Below are 18,584 nucleotides of genomic sequence, written 5' to 3'. Positions count from 1 at the left end.
TTATCAGTAACAAAATAAATTAATAACCACAACTGATATGGTTTGTTCTACACTTAGCGGCCACATCCTTGAAAGTCAAAGTTTTCCCATATACTGTTACAGTACAGAGTAGATGGCAGAGCAGATGATGTTTTATAGGGAGACACTACTGTTATTTATGGGAACTTAAAATGAAATAATGGTGTGGAAGCTGCTGTTTTAGTATTGAAGGTGCTTAGGATTCGATATAAAGTTCATTCAGAACTGTGGGAATCTCTCTAGCAATTCCTCAAAGAGCAGATCAGGCCTTTACACTTGACCGATTTTGCATGCACAAGTAGGCCAGTTGGACGGAGAGATTTAAAAGGAAAGATCTGCTCTCTTACATTTAGGCATCGTGTTACTTCGTGGTACAGAAGTGGAGCTGGAGCTGCTTGGGATACTGAAAGGCTGTGCTGGTCTGGGAATGCCTGCGGGAAAGGAATACCCAGGCATGTTCTGCCATCTAGTGGGCCTTGCTCAGAAGAGAAGCCTTTAAAACACGGGTTAGCAAATTTAGGGAGAAGATTTCAGAGTTCCCAGCTTTCTCTACTGGAAAAAAACCAAAAGATCTTGAGCAGCAGAAAATTTCCTGAATTAGGTTAGGAAAAGTGCAGACTGCCTGATAAATCCCATCTGAGCCTGATACTCAACAAAGCAGTTTCATTTTGAGACTTGTTTCAGTTTGTTTGGGTTTTATTTTCAACCGGACATTAAAAGAGCCTTGTAAACCCTCTCAGTGACTGATTCAGGAGTCTCTATATTGAATATATGAGCCTGTTGGTTGGTGCTTTAATCTGGAAGTTGCTGCCCCATATTTCCAAGGGAAGCCAGTCATTGACAAAGTTGGATGAGGAAGTTTTCTAACTGTCCTGGTGGTTTGTTTCTTAGTACTATTGATTTTCCCATCTGTGACAGGAAATGCTATTTCCTCCATTTCTTCCCAAGTGGCAATTTCCCATTTGCTCTGCAACTGTCTCTGAGGTCAGTTCATGCTCCAAAACCACTCTGAAGTGCTACATCAAATACATAACACTTACATAGTACCAACACAAGAACCAAACATCTTCCCTGAAATCTCTGCCTGGAACCTCTCTTGTACCAGTCACTTCAGGATTCAATGATTATATTTCAAACTCCTAAACAGTAGAGGAGGAATTTTCTTTCTCTGCCAACTATTTAAGCTTTTATTGAGAGGCAATGAGGCTCAAAAGCAGCAACATAAGGAATTGCAAAGGAACACCAGCAATGTAAGGAAGTGAAAAGAAGATGCCCAAACCAGGAGAAAACAAAAGCCTTTCCTCAATTCCAAGTAGAATTCAATAGCCAGCTTTGACTTTACCAGATCCAGCCAATAATTGGAAATAGCTGCAGATATATTTCTGTGGTAGGTTTGTATATTGAACTGGAGCTTATATTTCCCCAAATGAGCACAGGGCTTAACATCAGTCAGTGTATTTAGGAGATATTTTGACTTGCCAGAGTTTGCTCTCTTCTGCATTATAGAAATAAATCTGCTGTCATCATCTTTTTAAGTCAAAACCAATAGCATTTGCCTTGAGTGAGAACATGGTATACACTGGTGCACTTAACCAAAAGCAAGTGAGGAGGAGCTGAAGGTTTATTTGCTTTGAGACCCTTAAATAGCTCATGAGAGCTCTGACTTGACTTTTTCTACCTTTATGTCTCAAATATAAGGATCAATTGATTTGTCTGTCTGCTTTATGTCTAACTAAAATTCCTACATTTGTTTAATTTCAGTAGATCCAGAAATAGAACATTACAGAAGACAGAGCTTAAGACTGTTAGAATTGTTGGCCATTTCATGTTTACTTGACTGCAAAGATATAAATCAACTTTTAATTCTCTTACTAAGATCAGAAAAACCTTAATTTGAAACAGAACTGCCTTTAGACTTATATTGCTGTCTCATTTAATTCATTCAGTTTGAAGGTTCACATTTTGGTCATCAATGGTTTTAGAAGCTCAGTCCATTTGTAACACATTAATACCAAGGGAATTTAGATAATATCAAGGAGCATATTTTCCACATGAATGAATAACCAAATATATTCCTTAAGTTACTGTCTCTGGGAAATGGAATAGCATCATGAGGTGCTTAAATACCTCATTCTTTATTTCAAATATAAGCCTAAGTTTGAGAAATTAAATATATGGTCTTACCTATTTTGCAAATATAACCTACTCAAGCAAATTCCACTTATTTTACCACCTTCCTGAACTGTGCATTCTTTTTTTAGCCATTTTCTCAATTCTGTAGTGTCACTTGGCTCCTAATTGGATGCACTGTGTTATTTTTCAAATTTATTTCTTCTGAAAAATCAGGCTACATATTTTTTATTAGACTTTTCCCTTGCTTTTATTTTACCCTCTGTTTGTTTCACATTTTAACTCTGAAGTAGAATACAAATATAACATAATCCTCAATCTTCAGATAATCTGAGGCAAAACTAGCAACATTTTGACCCACATGAATAAATACCTTCTGGTACATCTGTGTACAAAATATGTGCTTTCTACATTTTCTTTTTCCAAAAGAAATGTGTGAGCATTTTTTTTTTTCTGAATCTTTTCAGTACTTTGAGGGCTCCTTACCTGGCTGGTAGACAGAGGGCTTTATGCTGGCAGTAGTAACAACTCTCGTTTTTGAAGCAGCAGAAGGAGCAGGACTTTCACTGTAGCCTCCAGAAATTGGCATTGCTGTATACGACTGGGTAGTGTTTCTAAAAGCAAAATGGAGTTGTGAACAACTTTATACACAGAAAAAGTTACTGATCAGGAAGTAACAGAACTGGCAGCATCCAGAGCACTCCAAGAGGGAATGCTGGGAGATTCATCAGTCTTTGTCACTGCTAAGGAAGGCTTGGACAATTATTTGGAAAGAAAAATTAGTCAAATAAGGATTTTAAGTAATGGCAAGTTTGCTGCTGTTGTCATCACAGAAAATAGCTTGCTGAGGGAATATGATAAATTTGAAACTCTCAGTAACAAGGGATCAGACTTCACAAAACTGCATAAAAAGTTTGTGTTTTCTGCTCCTCTGCAAACAAAAAGGCCTGGTCTTGTCTAAGATAAATCAATGAGTTACATGTGAACTTAAAAATATACTTGTTCAGCATAATTACTGCTATTACAAATGTTAATTAGTATTTATATACTAAGTCTTTTCAAAAATATTGAAGTAATATTTAAAAATTTTTCAGAAACTAAGCCTTTTCCCTATTTAGACTGAAAAATTTACATTAATTTTCCTATTGTTCAGATTCATCCTTCAGAAGAAAACCATACAATATGCAATAGTATGATGCACTTTCTTGCAGTCCTAAATAAAAACATTTGCTCAGGATTCCAAACGTCAGTAAGAAAGAGTTTTTCCTCTATCTTATGGCTTAGATGGTGATTTTCAGTTTGATTGCAGTAACAGATTAAAGAATATGCCTCTTCGATCTGCCAGTTACTTGGGATGATTCTGTTTGTAGTTCCTGTGCTTCACAGACTGCTAAAAGAGCATCAGAGTCAAAGCAAGCAAGAGAGAATAAAGAAGTAAAAGGAAGGGAAGCAACAGATAATGAGATGTAGGAAAAACCTACTCAACTACAGAACATCCTTCTCACTCACCCTGGAAACTGTTTTGCTTGTTTTTTCCCTTCAGTGTCACTTCCCCTATGAAGTAGATCCCTATCTATTTGTGCTGACAGCTAATGAGTTATTTCCAAAGTGGGTTTGTCTGTAGGAAAACATTTCTCAGCATATGAAAAGAAGCATCCATCTTTCCCAGACTATTGGTCCATCTTGACTTTACTTTCTTTAACAGTGGAAACAGATGCCATTTGGAGAAAACACGTCATAATCTCACATGGCAAACCCAGCACATTTCATCCACTACAGGTAAGAAACATTCTGAGGAATGGAAACTTTCAATTTTTAACTTTGCACAAAATAAACCTGTCCTCAATGTAGCTTTCTGATGCTCTGACAGTGTTTCTATTATAGATTTAGTTTGCATAGCATTTCTGCCTCAGGCTAATTTATTTTGTCTATGTAGCAAGACCTAGAAACTTAGCTATTGCTACAGTGGCTGTAGCTAATTATTTCTGTACCTAGTTAGGGCTTAGGCCTGCATTTGGGTCCATTGTACCATGAGTGAACACAACTCTCCAAGATAAACTATTATACCGGGTTTGTATTCACTGTAAATTCTGTTGTGAACTTTGCTGTGCTTTGTAACTGCCAAAGCTGTCCTAAGCACTCTCAAACCTTCTGGGTTCCATTCCTACCATCTATTTCCTGATGAGATCTCCTGTGAGGTGCCTCAGAAGACATTGTGCTCAGGATCACTGGACAGAGGCCATTGCTGCTGCCATAGCACAGGGACACTGTAGGCATTCTGGCTTCACCCACAGCTTTCAAAATGCCATCAGCTAAACACCAGCTAAAGAATTGTCCTTGTTTTAAAATCTGATATTCAGGCGAAACTACACAGCTCAGTGCCCAGTATTTACAATGTGGGTTAAAAGATTTTAAAATTATGCGTTGCACTGCCTGAATCTGAAAATGTCATCCAGTTAGGAAAGTCTACTCCCAGGTCCACAGATGCAATGGTTAGAAAGACTTATTCGAATCTCTCTTAGTGCAGAAAATAAACAAAGAAGTTCTGAACCGGATTAGTAATACTTAAACTGTCATGAAGAAAAATGGTAATTCAAAATTCAAGTGTTTCCCAAATATAATAGCATAGTAAAACCATACCACAGATTTCCTTGTGTTCAGGGAAATGAAGCTGAAAAAAACCCCAAAACAACACCCTCCTTCCCCCCACATTTATAGTACCACCAAAATCAAAGCAAAATTAAAAGAAGCACTGAATCCTTTTAACCCTTTTACATGATTATGATGCATATTAAATACAGTAAGAAAGATAAGAAAGCTTATCAAAGAGAAATAAAGTGTTATACTACATCATTAAGGGTTTAGTGAAAGAAAAGATTTATCAAAATTTCTGCTGAAGAAAAGGAAATGGCATGTGATTAAAAGAATCAAAAGAAAAAAAGAAACAAGAAAGAAGGAAATTAAGAAAGAATAAAAAGATGTTGTAAGCACCAAAGATGCTTTAATGGAGCAAGAAGCACTGGCATCTCAAAAAGCAGTGAATGCAACTTCATTGAATTTATCTGTAGCAGTCAATGGCATGTGACAGGCAGCAAATTAAATACTGGCTCTGAAAACTATTAGTTGTCAGAAAAAGAAAGAGTAAATATTTCTAAGCAGATCATTTTTATGTTAACGCTTCACTAGATGCCTACTAGTAGCAATAAACTGGTTTGTTAAGTGCTTTTAAGGTAGAATAGCTGCACAAAACAGTTTGATACCTCTGCTTTGACTGGTAGGTGATGGAGGTGGAAGAATGCCGGTTGAAACTAAAATGAGACAAAAATGGTATTTGAAAAAATATACACAAAAGATTGGGATATCTTGCCCTACCATGAATTTCCTATGAGTAAGAAGAGCTCTTAAATGCTGAAGTAAACAACATGTGCATATTTATAATTACATGAGTATTACATTTTGTTTTCTTATTTAAGCTGGGAATCACAGTGACACCTGACGAGTGATAACATAAGTCAATGAGCTGAGAGCTCCATAAGTCACTCTTATCTGATCTTGCTATTTGATTGTGGAACTCCAATTATTTTTATGAGCAGAAAAAAATACAAGGGATTTTTCTCAGTGCCATGTTTACATTGCATCAAATCTGAAAAGCAAATCTTGAATGAACCAAAGGCCAAAGATCAGGGAAGTGCCCCAGCCTGTGAGCAGCTTGGACAACCCCATGGAAAGGACAGGCTGGCATAGCTGAAACAGAAATATCCACCCACCGTGTTCAACTTTTGTCTTGAAGAACCTTTCCATTGCTACAGTCTTAGGCAATTTTTTTTTCCCCTTGGGGAAACAGTGTAATTTCAGAACATAAATGAGTCATTTATGCAAATACAGGAAGTACTTGAAAGCCTGCACAATGTATGATCTGAGAAACGAGAGGATTCAGAATGAACAGAGGTCCTGCAGGGCAGTGCAGGGCTACAGAGCATCAATCCCACCCCACAGGGGCACAGCCCACATTTCCCAGAACCACCAGGGATCTGCCTTATGCCAGTTATTTTCCTAACTTCTGGAGAAGATTTTTTCTTCCCTTTACCATGGACACAGTGCTTGGATTAAAATCTCTGGATCAGAAGCTACACTTGGCTTTTAGAACCATGAACCATAATTGTAACTCCTTCCATTGTTTCTCCTGGTTTTGTATTCCCAGAGTGCTGTTGCATGGAGCACCCTGCTTTAATCCTCTAGATGGAATAACCCATCCCTGAAGAGCTTCAAGCTTATTCAAAACTCTCCTGCTGTGCTTGCTTCTTTTGAGTGAGATTGTAAGTGGAACAGATAACAGTAAGTCAGATTTCACTGCAGATGTAAAAGAGTAACACAATCTGTTAAAGGTTAGTGATTTACTTCAAACACTCCTCTTCAGGAACATGATAAAGATTTCACTCCTCTTCTGTGTTATGCATATGCTCACAAAAGCTAAGTCACTATAGAACAGGATCTACTAAAGTGTAAAATCAGATTTAAATAGTTAAGGATATTGATCAAGAAAGCCTCTCGCCTTTTCTTGGTGGATATTTTTAAAGAATCTAAAAGGGAAAAAAAACCATCAAACACTGGAATAATGGTGATAAAATCTCAGCCTCATCTACCTGAGGACATCCCCATCCTGTAAAACAATGGTGTAATTTTTTTTTTTTTAATAAAATTATATTAAATGCTCAATATTCTTCTGGTATATGTCAAGCTAAAACTGGATTTTTAAGTCTGAATTTTGGCATCCTAAAGCATTACTTGATTTCTAAATGAAAACTACCAGATGCCCAAAAATTTGAATTATAGATCAATTTAGAAGCCATTTTCATTCCCTTACATTTGAATACACCAGCTATAATACACAACACTTTTTAAAACATACATGGAAGAAGCGCACCAAGATAAAGAAGCTATTCCAGCTGCAAGATAGCCATCCAAAACCAACCAACCAACCAGAGTTCACTTCTTGTACTTGATTATCAAGGAACCAAATTTCTACAGGTCCTACAAGTCTTTGATTTGCCCTTATGTGCCAAGACTTGCTGAAGCCAAGACAGTAACATTTGCCTGTTGGTAACAGGCAAGCAGATGACAGAACACACTTGTGTCATCCACTGACAAAGCAGCAGTGTATAAAGTTGATATGATGTAGATCTTTTAAATGTGGCCAGGTGCCAGCAAGAGGTTTTAGGAGTCTGATTAGAGCATTTCTTTTGGAAATGGACAGATGTTTTTATAGATTCACAGACCCTTTGATGTTGGAAGAGGCCTCAGGAAGAATCTGATCTAACCTGCTGAAAGCAAGGCCAGCTCAGAGGTCAGACCAGGTTTCTCCATGTTTTAGCCAGTGATGTCTTGAAAACTTTCAAGAGTGGAGACACAGCCTCCCCAGACAAGTCACTTCCTTTCAAAGGGCCAGGAAAAGTAGCAATGGTCCATGGCAATCTAATTCACTCATTTACTTTCAACTCAAATGCCTCAATATCTCAATGTCATCTTTCTTTTTATATTCTTTGAAATTTTGTTTCACACTGATTAGTCCATGTTGGTACATAACTATAAATGAATTCATATGGTTTCAAGGCCTCACACTACTTCCCTTCTCCCATTAAATGCATATAAAATTTAAGGGAAATGGAAGAAAGCTCAATCAAAAAACAGTATTACATTAGCTCTAAGAAAGACATGCAAGTAGTGTCAGCAAGTACGGGTTATCTTTATACTAATTTATTAGCAGTTTATATGTAAATTATGCATAATTGTTGCTTAACTTGTCCCTGCTCATGAAACTAGATAATCTTTAAGATCCCTCCCAGCCCAATCCGTTCTGTGATTCCATGATTTCCAAGGCAGGAATGAAAACAAGCTCTTAGGAAGGATTTTGATGGGTTCTAAGACGCAGATGGTGAAACATGAATAGATGCACTCTGTCTGGACAGAGTAGTCACCAAAGCTTCCATTTAGTTTCATCTTCTGACTGATTTCAATCTTCAGCTGAAAGAAGCCCTAAAATCAAGTATTTTCTGTAGCTCAGGAAAAATAATAGGTTTTGCATGCCAGTGTTTAATCAAACTCAAATATGCACAGTTATTATTGCTTGGAAAGCAAGGAACCTTACCTGAGTACAAGGGGCTTCTTGAAACTAAAGTTACAATTGGTGTACTTCCACTCATCAGCAGTCAGTTTTATTTCTTATATTTTATCAGTTCCATACTGGGATTACTTCTCCTATGGAAGTCCCATGGCTGGAAACAGACATGTTCACATCCTAAAACTGAAAACTCTTCTGATGTTTTGTTCTGTAGCTATTTCAGTTTTGCATTGGTTTCAGTGATGTGAAGCCAACCAAACTGCACTTAAATACTTCCTGTGCCAAGCATTTAACTGTTCTGTGATTCTCTTGAGAAAGACCATTGTATTTCTTGCCTTTATTATACTCAAGCCTTCAAACTTGTGCCCTTTGTCAATTTTAAACATCACCTTTGGATAATTCCTAACTATTTTTTAATATAAAGATAAGACACACATGGATAATTACAATCTCAAATGTATTGCCGATTTAGTTTATTATTTCTTAAGACTGTTCAAATTGTGTTCAAATGAGTCCTAAACCACCTGCTTTTCTCTGTTAGTTGTCAAAGTGTTATGAAAGTAGTGAAAAGGCTTGGAAGTGAGGCAGTACAGCAGCATTCCCACTTTCTAGTGATAAAAGATTCCTGTGATCCTGTGTTTCCACCAAGAAAAAAATGGTCCATCATTCTCACCCAGTGTTTCTAGGCAAGTATTTTCATTTCAGGATGGTAAAATCAGCACATACCAACCAAGTGAAACACCTCTGTTCCAAGAGGACCCTGTGGTCACATATCCTACATCTAAAATGTTGCTGTTTCCTAGCTGGGTTGTCATGCAGAAGATAAGGAAGGGGCTGTTCTTTTAAACACATTGTGCTTTTTCTCTTCCAGTTCAATCCCTTCAGAAACTGAAAACCTCATGTCAGAGAGCATAATACAAAATCAAAACAAATTAGGTTAAAAGAAGAGAGCTTTAGAGATATACCTAGACTGAGAAGAGATAGCAGATGAAATAGTGGAAGCTGCTAATGACATGTTCTTGGGCCCATGGAAAGGCTTAGGCTGGGAAAGAGAGCTGGGGGCTGCAAGAACTCTGCAGAAGACACATAAAAGCATGAAAGCATGAACAAAATGATTTAACAGGGACACAAATCATGGCATCAGAACCAAGCTCTGGCAGCATTCAGATACAGGAAAACTGCTGCATGGTTACCAGGGACATGTTTTCTGTAGCACACATCTGCAGACTTACAGAATAGCACAACCAAGCACATCCTTACAAAACACAAGGCTAAATGCACACATTGTGGAAACATTTTAAAACCAGACTATCAATAATTAAGAAAGGCAGTTTTACAGGACAGGACTTTTGTCAATGATACATGCTTTTATCTGAAAGATCTGAAGATGTTTGAGTCTAAATACAAGAGAAACATTTTACTGTGCCCAGTCCCAGACAGAAGATTGTCCTATCAAAACCAGAAGTAATTTGAATGATTAGTTTAGTAGAGGCTTTTTTTTTTTGTCTGAAGCAGATACTAGGTACATTTTCTTCATGCTATGGTTTCAACTGAGGGATAAAAATTATTTAAACCTTATCATGATTTTATGTGGAAGTGCCTCTCAGGCCAGTTCTGAATTTGAGCATAAGACCTTTTTCAAACCTCCTTTGCTGTCTGGAATAAAACCACTGCATTGTGGTAGGTCATGGCTAGGTAAAAACTGACTAAAGTGAAAAAAACCAATTAGTTGGTATATACACATAATGCAAGTCAACTAGGAAAAATTAATTAAGAAGTAGGGTCAAGAGAACATTTCCAATTCCATTTATACATACCTAAAATATGATACTTCTGAGGTCTCAATTATAAGTGTTTTATATTACTGGACATGTGTTTTTCCTTGGATTTTAAAAGCATGCTAAAATAGACATCTTTTCAGAATATTCATGTAGCAAACCCCAAAGGTAAAAGAATATTATGTACCAAAAAACTCACTCTTACTATCTCCAAAATGACTGCAAAGTAAGTGACAGCTGTAGAAATCCCACACATTTCCTCACAAGCTGTCTGACAGTTTTTCATATACAACTGTAACTCCCACTGTGCTACAAGTGTTAGGAATGCATCTCCTTGAAACTTACTTCAGCTCAAAGGCTAATTCTCATTAGGAAAAAAAGATCAGATAAATCTAATAGAAATGAATTGATTTAACTTACAGAGCAAGTCAATCATCAAGTGTCCACCATGTTTTACTGATATCTGCTGAGACACAGTAAGCTCAATCATGTGAGTAAATGACATCTTCTAATTTTCCATTTCTTGTCCTACTGCAGAAACACTATTAAAAGAATCTTCATTCACTGCAACTAAGATGAGGAGTTGTTTTGGTTTTATTATAAATAGTGTAAAAACATTTCTTATTTTAAGCCCAGACTTGCTTTCTGAAAATGAAGTTATTTTTAGGGCGGTTTTATTTTGCAAATTCTATGCAAACATGAACAACATATCACAAAACTGAAAAAAACCCCACATGAAAAAAAAAACCTCTAAAAAACCCATCCCCCAAAATATATAAAAGCATATAAACCAGGTTACAGCTTTTTATACTACATTCTTAAGCTGAGAATGTGTATGCAGCATTTCCAAAGCCAGAGGGGTACAAAGCAATGGAGCATTACCTTTGGAAGGAGGATGAGAAAGCCTCTTGCACTACTGAGGTGGTGGCTGGTGCTGCCATCAGGCTGGCTGTGCTTGGAGCAGCAGGAGCAGGCTGAGGTGCTGAAGCATGTGGTGCAGGAGCAGCAGAACTGGGAGCCACCGGGGCATGCTCAACAGGGGTACTAATTAGAGTTCAATTAAATAAAACAAGAAGCATCTTAAGAAGGCGTGCATTTACATGGAGAGCATAAAACCTACTATGTTTGAACCTGCAGCTGCAAACATAGTAGCTGGCTGGGTTACTGAGGGAAAAGCACAATTATGCAAAGGAAAAAAAAGACATTTGTTCAGCCTTTTCCATTGTGCAGTTCAGACTGCAATGCAGCATTGGTCCTGCTTGAATGAAATTTACCCCAGGTGTTAAAGAGCACTTCAGTCCTGCTCCCACTGATGCCAGTGGTAGGAAATGTGGCACTCAGGACTGAAATGGCTATGAAGAGCTGTCACAGTCTTGTAAGCTCATATAAATTCCATCAAATATATTGAAATGAATGATGATAATCTAGTCTTGTATCCTGTGACCATTTAAGTAACCTGTTGAACTATTAATGTCTTCTATCACCACCCTCACATTTGAGACTTACTCATCTCTTAAAGACAGACAAATGGAGCAAAATTAGCAGTTTTTTTTTAAAAATCAGGGCATCACTGTACATAGCTGTCTTGTCCATGAGCAGTAGCCTAGAAACATAATGGATACATGTCTACTTGTTCAGACCTATGTCATAAGCATATTGTCACATCTCTGTGGTCTTACAAATTACTCCTATCAGAGTGATGGAATTCAGTGATTCTCTTGCTCAAGTTACAAAGGTCTGAAATGCTCCTTCCTGAGCACACCAAGTATCAAATAACAAAAGAAATCTTACAGCTCCACAGCTGTTTCTTCAGCCAACCTTTGCCCTCTAACTCTCTATCAGCTTTCTCTTCTAAGCAGAATTACCATCCATTATGCAAATTATCTCATATTTTCTTTTGCTTCTCTCAGAAGCACTGATTTGCCAAGTTATATTCCTCAGGACATAGAACAATTGTTTGGTATTTCTGAATTTGGGATACCCCTTGTTCTCCAAGGGACTGTCCCCTCTCCCCTGTCCTTCACCTCCTCTTCTAGAGTTCAGCAGTCTACAGGATGGTGTCTTAATTCAGCTGAATATCTTGTTTGATTAGCTGAAACAGATTCTGGTTGTTATACTCACAAACCTCAAAGTTGAATGCAGCCCTCAAAATAGCAGGAAATTGGTATTTTCTCCCTTATGGAGATTCAGCTACAATTATGCACATAATAAGTAAGATCCTGAAAATAATCATCCAGTTTGCAGTTCTGACTTTTAAATCCTTACACCAGTTTTGCAAAAGTTCTTCCATAGTAACATGCATTTGAGAGTCAGATGATTTCTTCCATCCTGAAGCATTTAATGATGTAAATTCTTCCATTTAACTAGCAGACAATCAATTTCACAGCCTGTGTAACAGCATAGCTGTGTATTATCCATCGCAGCTAATCTGGTACTGAATTTCAACACTGTGAAATTTTCCCTGTCCACAGTGGGTACCAGAATTACCCCATTAGAAGCTGTGAAGTCGCAGTTTTCATCTTACATACTTACATATCTTTGATTTGGCAAAGAGGAAAGGATTGAAACTATGCTGCACATAAAAATGGAACTTAATGTATGTGTTGAAAACAAACACAAACTAGGATTTCACCCATTTTGTCTATTTGCACTGATGTGAAAGGGAATTAACTACAGATTTCAGAGGATTCAAGACTTCATACTTTGAAGAGAACAGTGAACTTAATTAATTGCAGTTTAACTGTAACAATCTACAAAATAATCAAAATTCATATTCAGTGATAAATACTGAAAAGAAAGTTAAAAAAACTTAATCCACATGTGTGGACATGGACCTGTGTGGAAACAGATTTGAGCAGAATGAACCCATATAAATAAGATAAAACCAAATATACTGGAGTACCTTTTAAGTTTAAAAGAAATACAAACAAATTTTATCTTGCATAGTATTTGTAATATTTCTTTTTTTGTGATTAAAATGTTAGAGACTTGCTTACCTTCCTTCATGGTAGAATATGTGAATTATATTACATAATACATATTACATATGTTGCAAGGAATTGGTATAAATATAAATGAAGTGGATATAAACATAAAAATCAGAGTGGTTTGATCACATAAATTATATGCAGTTGATAATACTCTCAAAATAGGATTATAGAAAGCTCAAGACTGACGTGACTGGTCGTTATTCAGCAACTATAAATTTTACATAATTTTATCTATATTGTCAAATACAATAGCCAAACTGTTTTTTTCCCTCCTCCTTTCCAGTTTTTCAGTCTGATTTTTTAATTTTAGTTATTCAAGAACAGAAGAATTTCAATACTTGATAAATGTGAGTGCTGCTTTATAAAAAAGATCATCTAATGCAACAGCTTCATTATGATATATTATAGAGTGTTTTTTGGTTGGTTGGTCGGTTTTTAAATACAATAATTTCGTAGACATTAAATCTTTACAGTACTTTGTATTTTAAAGGACATTGAAAAAATCAAACATCTTCATATTTGCCGTAACAAACATAAAAGTAAGTTAGGTGGATGAAAACAAACACGCATCTCTTCTCAGCTGATTTTCACTCATGAAAAGGAACACAGATCAGTAGAGGTTAAGAAGATAATGGTTAACAACCATAATGAGAACACAGCAAGAAATGCACTCTAACATTTAAAATAAAAGTATAATCTATACTTTTTTCTCTTGGTGAAGTCCTAAGTTCTGAGATTTTCTATCCCAATAACAAGGAGTGGATGATTAAAACAGCACTTAGTCTCCTTTATGTAATGCATGAAGGTTTTTGTGTTTTTAATCGTCCAACAGATCACTTGCAAAGAATCAAAAATATAGAAAACCAAAACTAAAACGGATATGAAAAAATATCTGTTATTGCATCATTTGTAGGAAAAAAGTGCCAGAGAAAATATTTAGAGAAAGCTGTAATGCATAAGGATTTAATATTAGAATATGGGAATGTTTGTGGAAACCACTGAAAATACAGAAATATCAGCTGCTGCTTCTCTGCTGAAGATGCTTAATGACTTGTCTCTGTTTTGTAGGTGTGATCCTATGAGAGCCACTGAAAATGTAACATCCACATGGAACCAGAAGCTGCTGGAATTGGAAGAACTGGAACCTTGGCTTTGGGGCAATGGGCATTTCCATCTGAAGGAGTTAGAGGTTGTTATTCCAAACCATTGCAAAGCTCCAAACCGGGTCAGTGATGCAGTTACACGGCACAGTGTACCTTTGGTTACCGGATGAAGCAAGAGGGGCTTTCTGGCCAACACCGGCCTCCCCCTGGCTTGTACCTGCTCCAAGCCTCACAGAGCCCTTGGAGGCCACTGGCTGAGCATTGGCAGGGTTGGCATCCCTGGTGGATGACTTAGGAGGGTGCCAAATACTCGAGGTCACATACTGGGGCGCATGCACGGTACCTGTAGGCCTGGGTGACAGAGATCACAAGGGTGTTTGTAAACGAGGCATTTCCTAGGTAATAGCAGGGGTTTGAGGAACACACAGAATTCCAGCCACAGATGGAGCTGGAGATCATAATGACAATGCAGATCAAGTAATCTTGGTAATTCATTGGTTAATTACTGCTTAAGACCAGGAAAGGCTTGACAAATTAAAAAAGGTACCTTGTGTTAAATCTGGAAATCATATTGCTATGAATATCAAAATAAGCAGAGCTGTGATGGTAATGGAGGTGGAGAAAGGCTGTGGTATGACAGATCACACAAGATTAAGGCAACATAGGAGGACAATAACACCAGTCATATATCAGAAATTGTTCCTGGCAAAATAAAATCATAATTAAAACAAAAGGAGATTTCAGTGAAGCAGCTGCATAGTCCTATGAATAGTTTTACACAAATGAAACTGCTGGTGAAATAGTAACATGTGTTGCTTGTTCTTTACAATTTAATTTATATTCAGGATTCAAGGGGTTTATTTCCTTCTTTTTACAATTATTAATTTAAAAATAAAAATCAAATTTCCCAACTGTTCAAGTGCCAGTTGTCATTACTTGTGTCATTATTAAAAAATAATCTTGCACTCAGATATTAACTATGCAACCTTCATTCAAATATAAGTCTTAAAAGCCCCCAAAATAAAAAGTGGTTGCATATCACTGAGGCAGGAATCAAAAACAAAGAGAAAAGCAGTAGCAAAAAATTCTTTTCATGACTAACTACTAAGAAGTCTTTCTTTGCTCCATTTAACAACTGGTCCGATTCACTCAAGAAATACCGTGTATCAGTACTTGGGGGTTTAAAAAATTAGCTAATTGAAAACAACACATTTCTATACTCAACTGCAAAATGTTCTGAGATCCTTTGTAAGAAAACAACTTGACATGAAAGAACTTACAGAGGGACTGTTTTGAACCTCATAACCCCTTGAGTATCAATCAAGATCTGACATATAAATGTTCTTTAAAAGACAATCTTATTTATATTTTAAAAATGCCTTGAATAGTCTAGACAAAGTTTAAATTGGAAATTGTTCTTAAAACTATATCATAAACTGACAGTACTCCGTTTTCAAGAATATTTGATTTAAAACTTCTTATTTTTCAGGTTTATAAGTTTTGAGAAACACAACCCCCACTGTTCTGTTCCACATCACAGTGCATGAGAAAGAAATGCCCAATGAACACACTTAACTGAAGCCTCTACTTTCATCATCTGCTCAAACAGTGTATAAATTTCATGTTTTTGAAGTAAGAACAATATGAAGGAAGTGAAGATACATTCTTAACAGGAAGTAAATCAAACACAGCAAACATTACCTGTTTTCTGATGCTGCTGCAAGGTTTTCCTTGTCTCTGTGAAAGGAGGGGATACAGTATGAAATAAATGCAATTGCCAGCGATGGCAAAAAAGCCCCACCCAAAACAACCAGGGAAGAAGAACATTTGGGTTCGGGAGAAATGTTTGGTTGCAAAAAGCATCCTAGAGTGGTTGCTCATAAATACAGCTGTGAGAAGCCTCTTCAGCTTTCCAGGTAAAACCACCAGATATACAATTTTGCTGTATCTCTCTTATCACTTGCAAACAACTTTGTTGCAATAATAAAATAAAAGGAAAATTATAGGTTACAAATGAGACATTGTATGTGTGTATACAATTTCAGGAAGAGTTTTGTCTTTAATAAGTTTCCTTTTAAAAAAGAATTCATTAATATTTCAGCAGAACAAACTTGGATGCCAAATCCAGGCAGTAAAAACAATCAGAGCTGGGCAGTTAAATGGTTACCAAAGACTTACACAAAAAGGATTTCATCTGCCTGGCATCATTTAAAAATTCTCTTCCCTACCCAAATACTACTTTTCTCAATCTAAATTGGATTAGAAACAATTCCTTCAACTGGAAATCATTCCTTCGTTGAGGCGAGGATTAAGTCAGCCTCAGTTTCACTGATGGAGAACTGGGCTGTTATTCTGTAAACACACATACACACTTAAAAAATAACTGATCTGTTCAAATGCAAGCAATTGTTTATCTGTAAGAAGTTAAGACACAAGTAATTTCATAAAGAATAGAATCCATTAGCCTTAAACACCTAAGTTTGAAATCCAGTTAATTAAGTAATTGAGATAGTCTCACTATTTAGCAATTTAATGGGTGATTGCATCCCTTCCTATTTAAGGAATTGTGCTGAAATTTCAACAGGTTTAAAGCTGAAATATGCCAAATGAGAACACTTTTCTTAAGTGGCATATAAAATTACAAACCACAAAGTGAATGTCCTCATTTACCCAACTGAACCTCCTTCATGAAGCACCCTTTGAAAACAAAAAAGGAATACATGCACTTCTTTATATGGATTTGCTGGGCTCCAATCATTAACTTACATTGGAAGGCTAATGTTTGGAAGGCTATTCTTAATATTTTCCACATTATTATCAGAATTGTGTTTATGTACTTATACATTCACACATATATGTACAGTCACATATTCTTTCTTTAGTTCAGTTCCAGGAAAGTTATGAAAACCAATCCAGTTAAGATCAGCAAAGGCTTCGGCACAGGCGTTCTCTACGAATTTTTAAAACCTCTAACTAAAATGTAGCCCTAAAATATATGAATTGCGGATTTTGAAACCCAGAAGTTGGGAAATGCCCCTCAGATGTGTCTGTCTGAATAAGATGTGGTCAGAAGAGCCTGCCTTGAACAGAAATCCCCAACGAGGTCAATGGCTCACCACTCCGAAGCAATGAGAAACCAAACACTGTCCTTATGGTAACCAAGCTGTGAGTTCACTGCAATGCCAGCTATGGAACAAGGTGCAGGAGGATGGATTAGAGACTGTGCAGGTGTGGGCAACTGTTAATTTACCAAGAGCCATAATCATGCAACAATGTTAAAGAACACAGTCAGGGCCTGCAAACAAAATACAGGGCTATTTATCTCCAGTGTTGCCAAACACTCTATGAGAAATTACAGCCAAGACCAAAAGGCAGGCAGCTGGGGTCAGGCTGCAGCAGTGCTAAGCCTCTGTTGCAATTAATCTGATCCTAACATTTCTGCTCCAATAGCTGGGGCTACAATGAACAAAGCAAAAAAAAAGTCACTTGACTCAAGGTCACTTTGAGGTTGGTATTTCACAAAATCTTTTTCCCCAAGTGTACAATATTGGATAATGTTGAGTGACGATGGCAGGGGAGTTGTGAAGGTTAAAACAGAGAGAGAAGTATAGTAAAAATACTTCCACAGAATAAAACAAAGGAAAAGGCACAGAGTAAAGGGAAAAATGAGTTCAAAGGCATATAACACTTCTTCATGGTTTTGCTTCCAGGACTTATTTCTCTTCCCAGTCAATAGGAGTAATTCCCATTTGGCTACCAAGAAGAAAGGCTCAAGATCAGATGTGCAATACTGGCAATACTTGCATTCTAAGGAACCAGTGACTGGATTTCTGGCCTTTACAATCAAAACATTTTTTGCTAACTAAATGCAGAAATAACTTTACTTTTGAGCCAAATACATCCCTCAGGCAGGCTCAGTAAAGTCAATACCTTCACAACATGAAAGAATTTGGCTCAGAAAACTATGAGCTGTTTGTATCGCTGCCTACACAGGCTGCTGCACTAACTGACAGTAGTGGATAATAGTTTTGAGCTATCTGGGAGAGATTTAAAATTACTGTGGGAGATTTTTTTTTGTCTGCAGTTGTTTTTAGTCCCCACTGAAATGGCTTTTGATAGAAGGGCCTCAGTCAATGACTGTTCTGAGACAACAGTGCAACTCCCACAGATTTTATTAAATGTTGGACCTGTATTTCAAACAAGATCTATTTAAGCAATATACTCTCTTCCCAATTCCACAGGACATTATACAGTAGAAATTATGAAATATTTTCTTCTCATAAAATATGCTACATGATATGGTGCTAAAGGCAGAGTGAAATGATAGAAATGGAGTCTTTTCCTCACACACATCAACAAGAATTAGAATAGTTTGAGTAACAGAAATCAAAATTCATTTGCAAGCCAAACTTGTGTGTGCTATTGGACCCTAAAAATAGCGTGGAGA

At 36.9% G+C, this 18,584-nt stretch overlaps 1 protein-coding gene and 1 long non-coding RNA gene across 2 annotated transcripts in view; one reads left to right on the top strand and one right to left on the bottom strand.

Annotated features, from left to right (window-relative positions):
* The window catches only part of LOC131086164 (uncharacterized), a 37,983-nt gene extending 23,119 nt beyond the window's left edge, over window positions 1–14,864 (top strand). The window contains exons 3-5 of the long non-coding RNA XR_009114727.1: window positions 3,854–3,927; window positions 6,350–6,464; window positions 14,103–14,864. This is a non-coding gene — a long non-coding RNA (uncharacterized LOC131086164). The remainder of the gene's footprint in view (window positions 1–3,853; window positions 3,928–6,349; window positions 6,465–14,102) is intronic.
* LDB3 (LIM domain binding 3) overlaps window positions 1–18,584 on the bottom strand; it is a 112,539-nt gene that overhangs the window by 11,849 nt on the left and 82,106 nt on the right. The window contains exons 11-13 of the mRNA XM_058028995.1: window positions 15,839–15,874; window positions 10,927–11,088; window positions 2,635–2,762 (exon numbers count right to left, since the gene is read on the bottom strand). Of these exons, the coding sequence (XP_057884978.1) occupies window positions 2,635–2,762; window positions 10,927–11,088; window positions 15,839–15,874 (326 nt within the window). The remainder of the gene's footprint in view (window positions 1–2,634; window positions 2,763–10,926; window positions 11,089–15,838; window positions 15,875–18,584) is intronic.

The sequence above is a fragment of the Melospiza georgiana genome, chromosome 8 (assembly GCF_028018845.1).
Source record: "Melospiza georgiana isolate bMelGeo1 chromosome 8, bMelGeo1.pri, whole genome shotgun sequence".
Lineage (NCBI taxonomy): Eukaryota > Metazoa > Chordata > Aves > Passeriformes > Passerellidae > Melospiza > Melospiza georgiana.
Note: the sequence above shows the minus strand (reverse complement) of the source record. Positions and strands in the feature narration are given on the sequence as shown.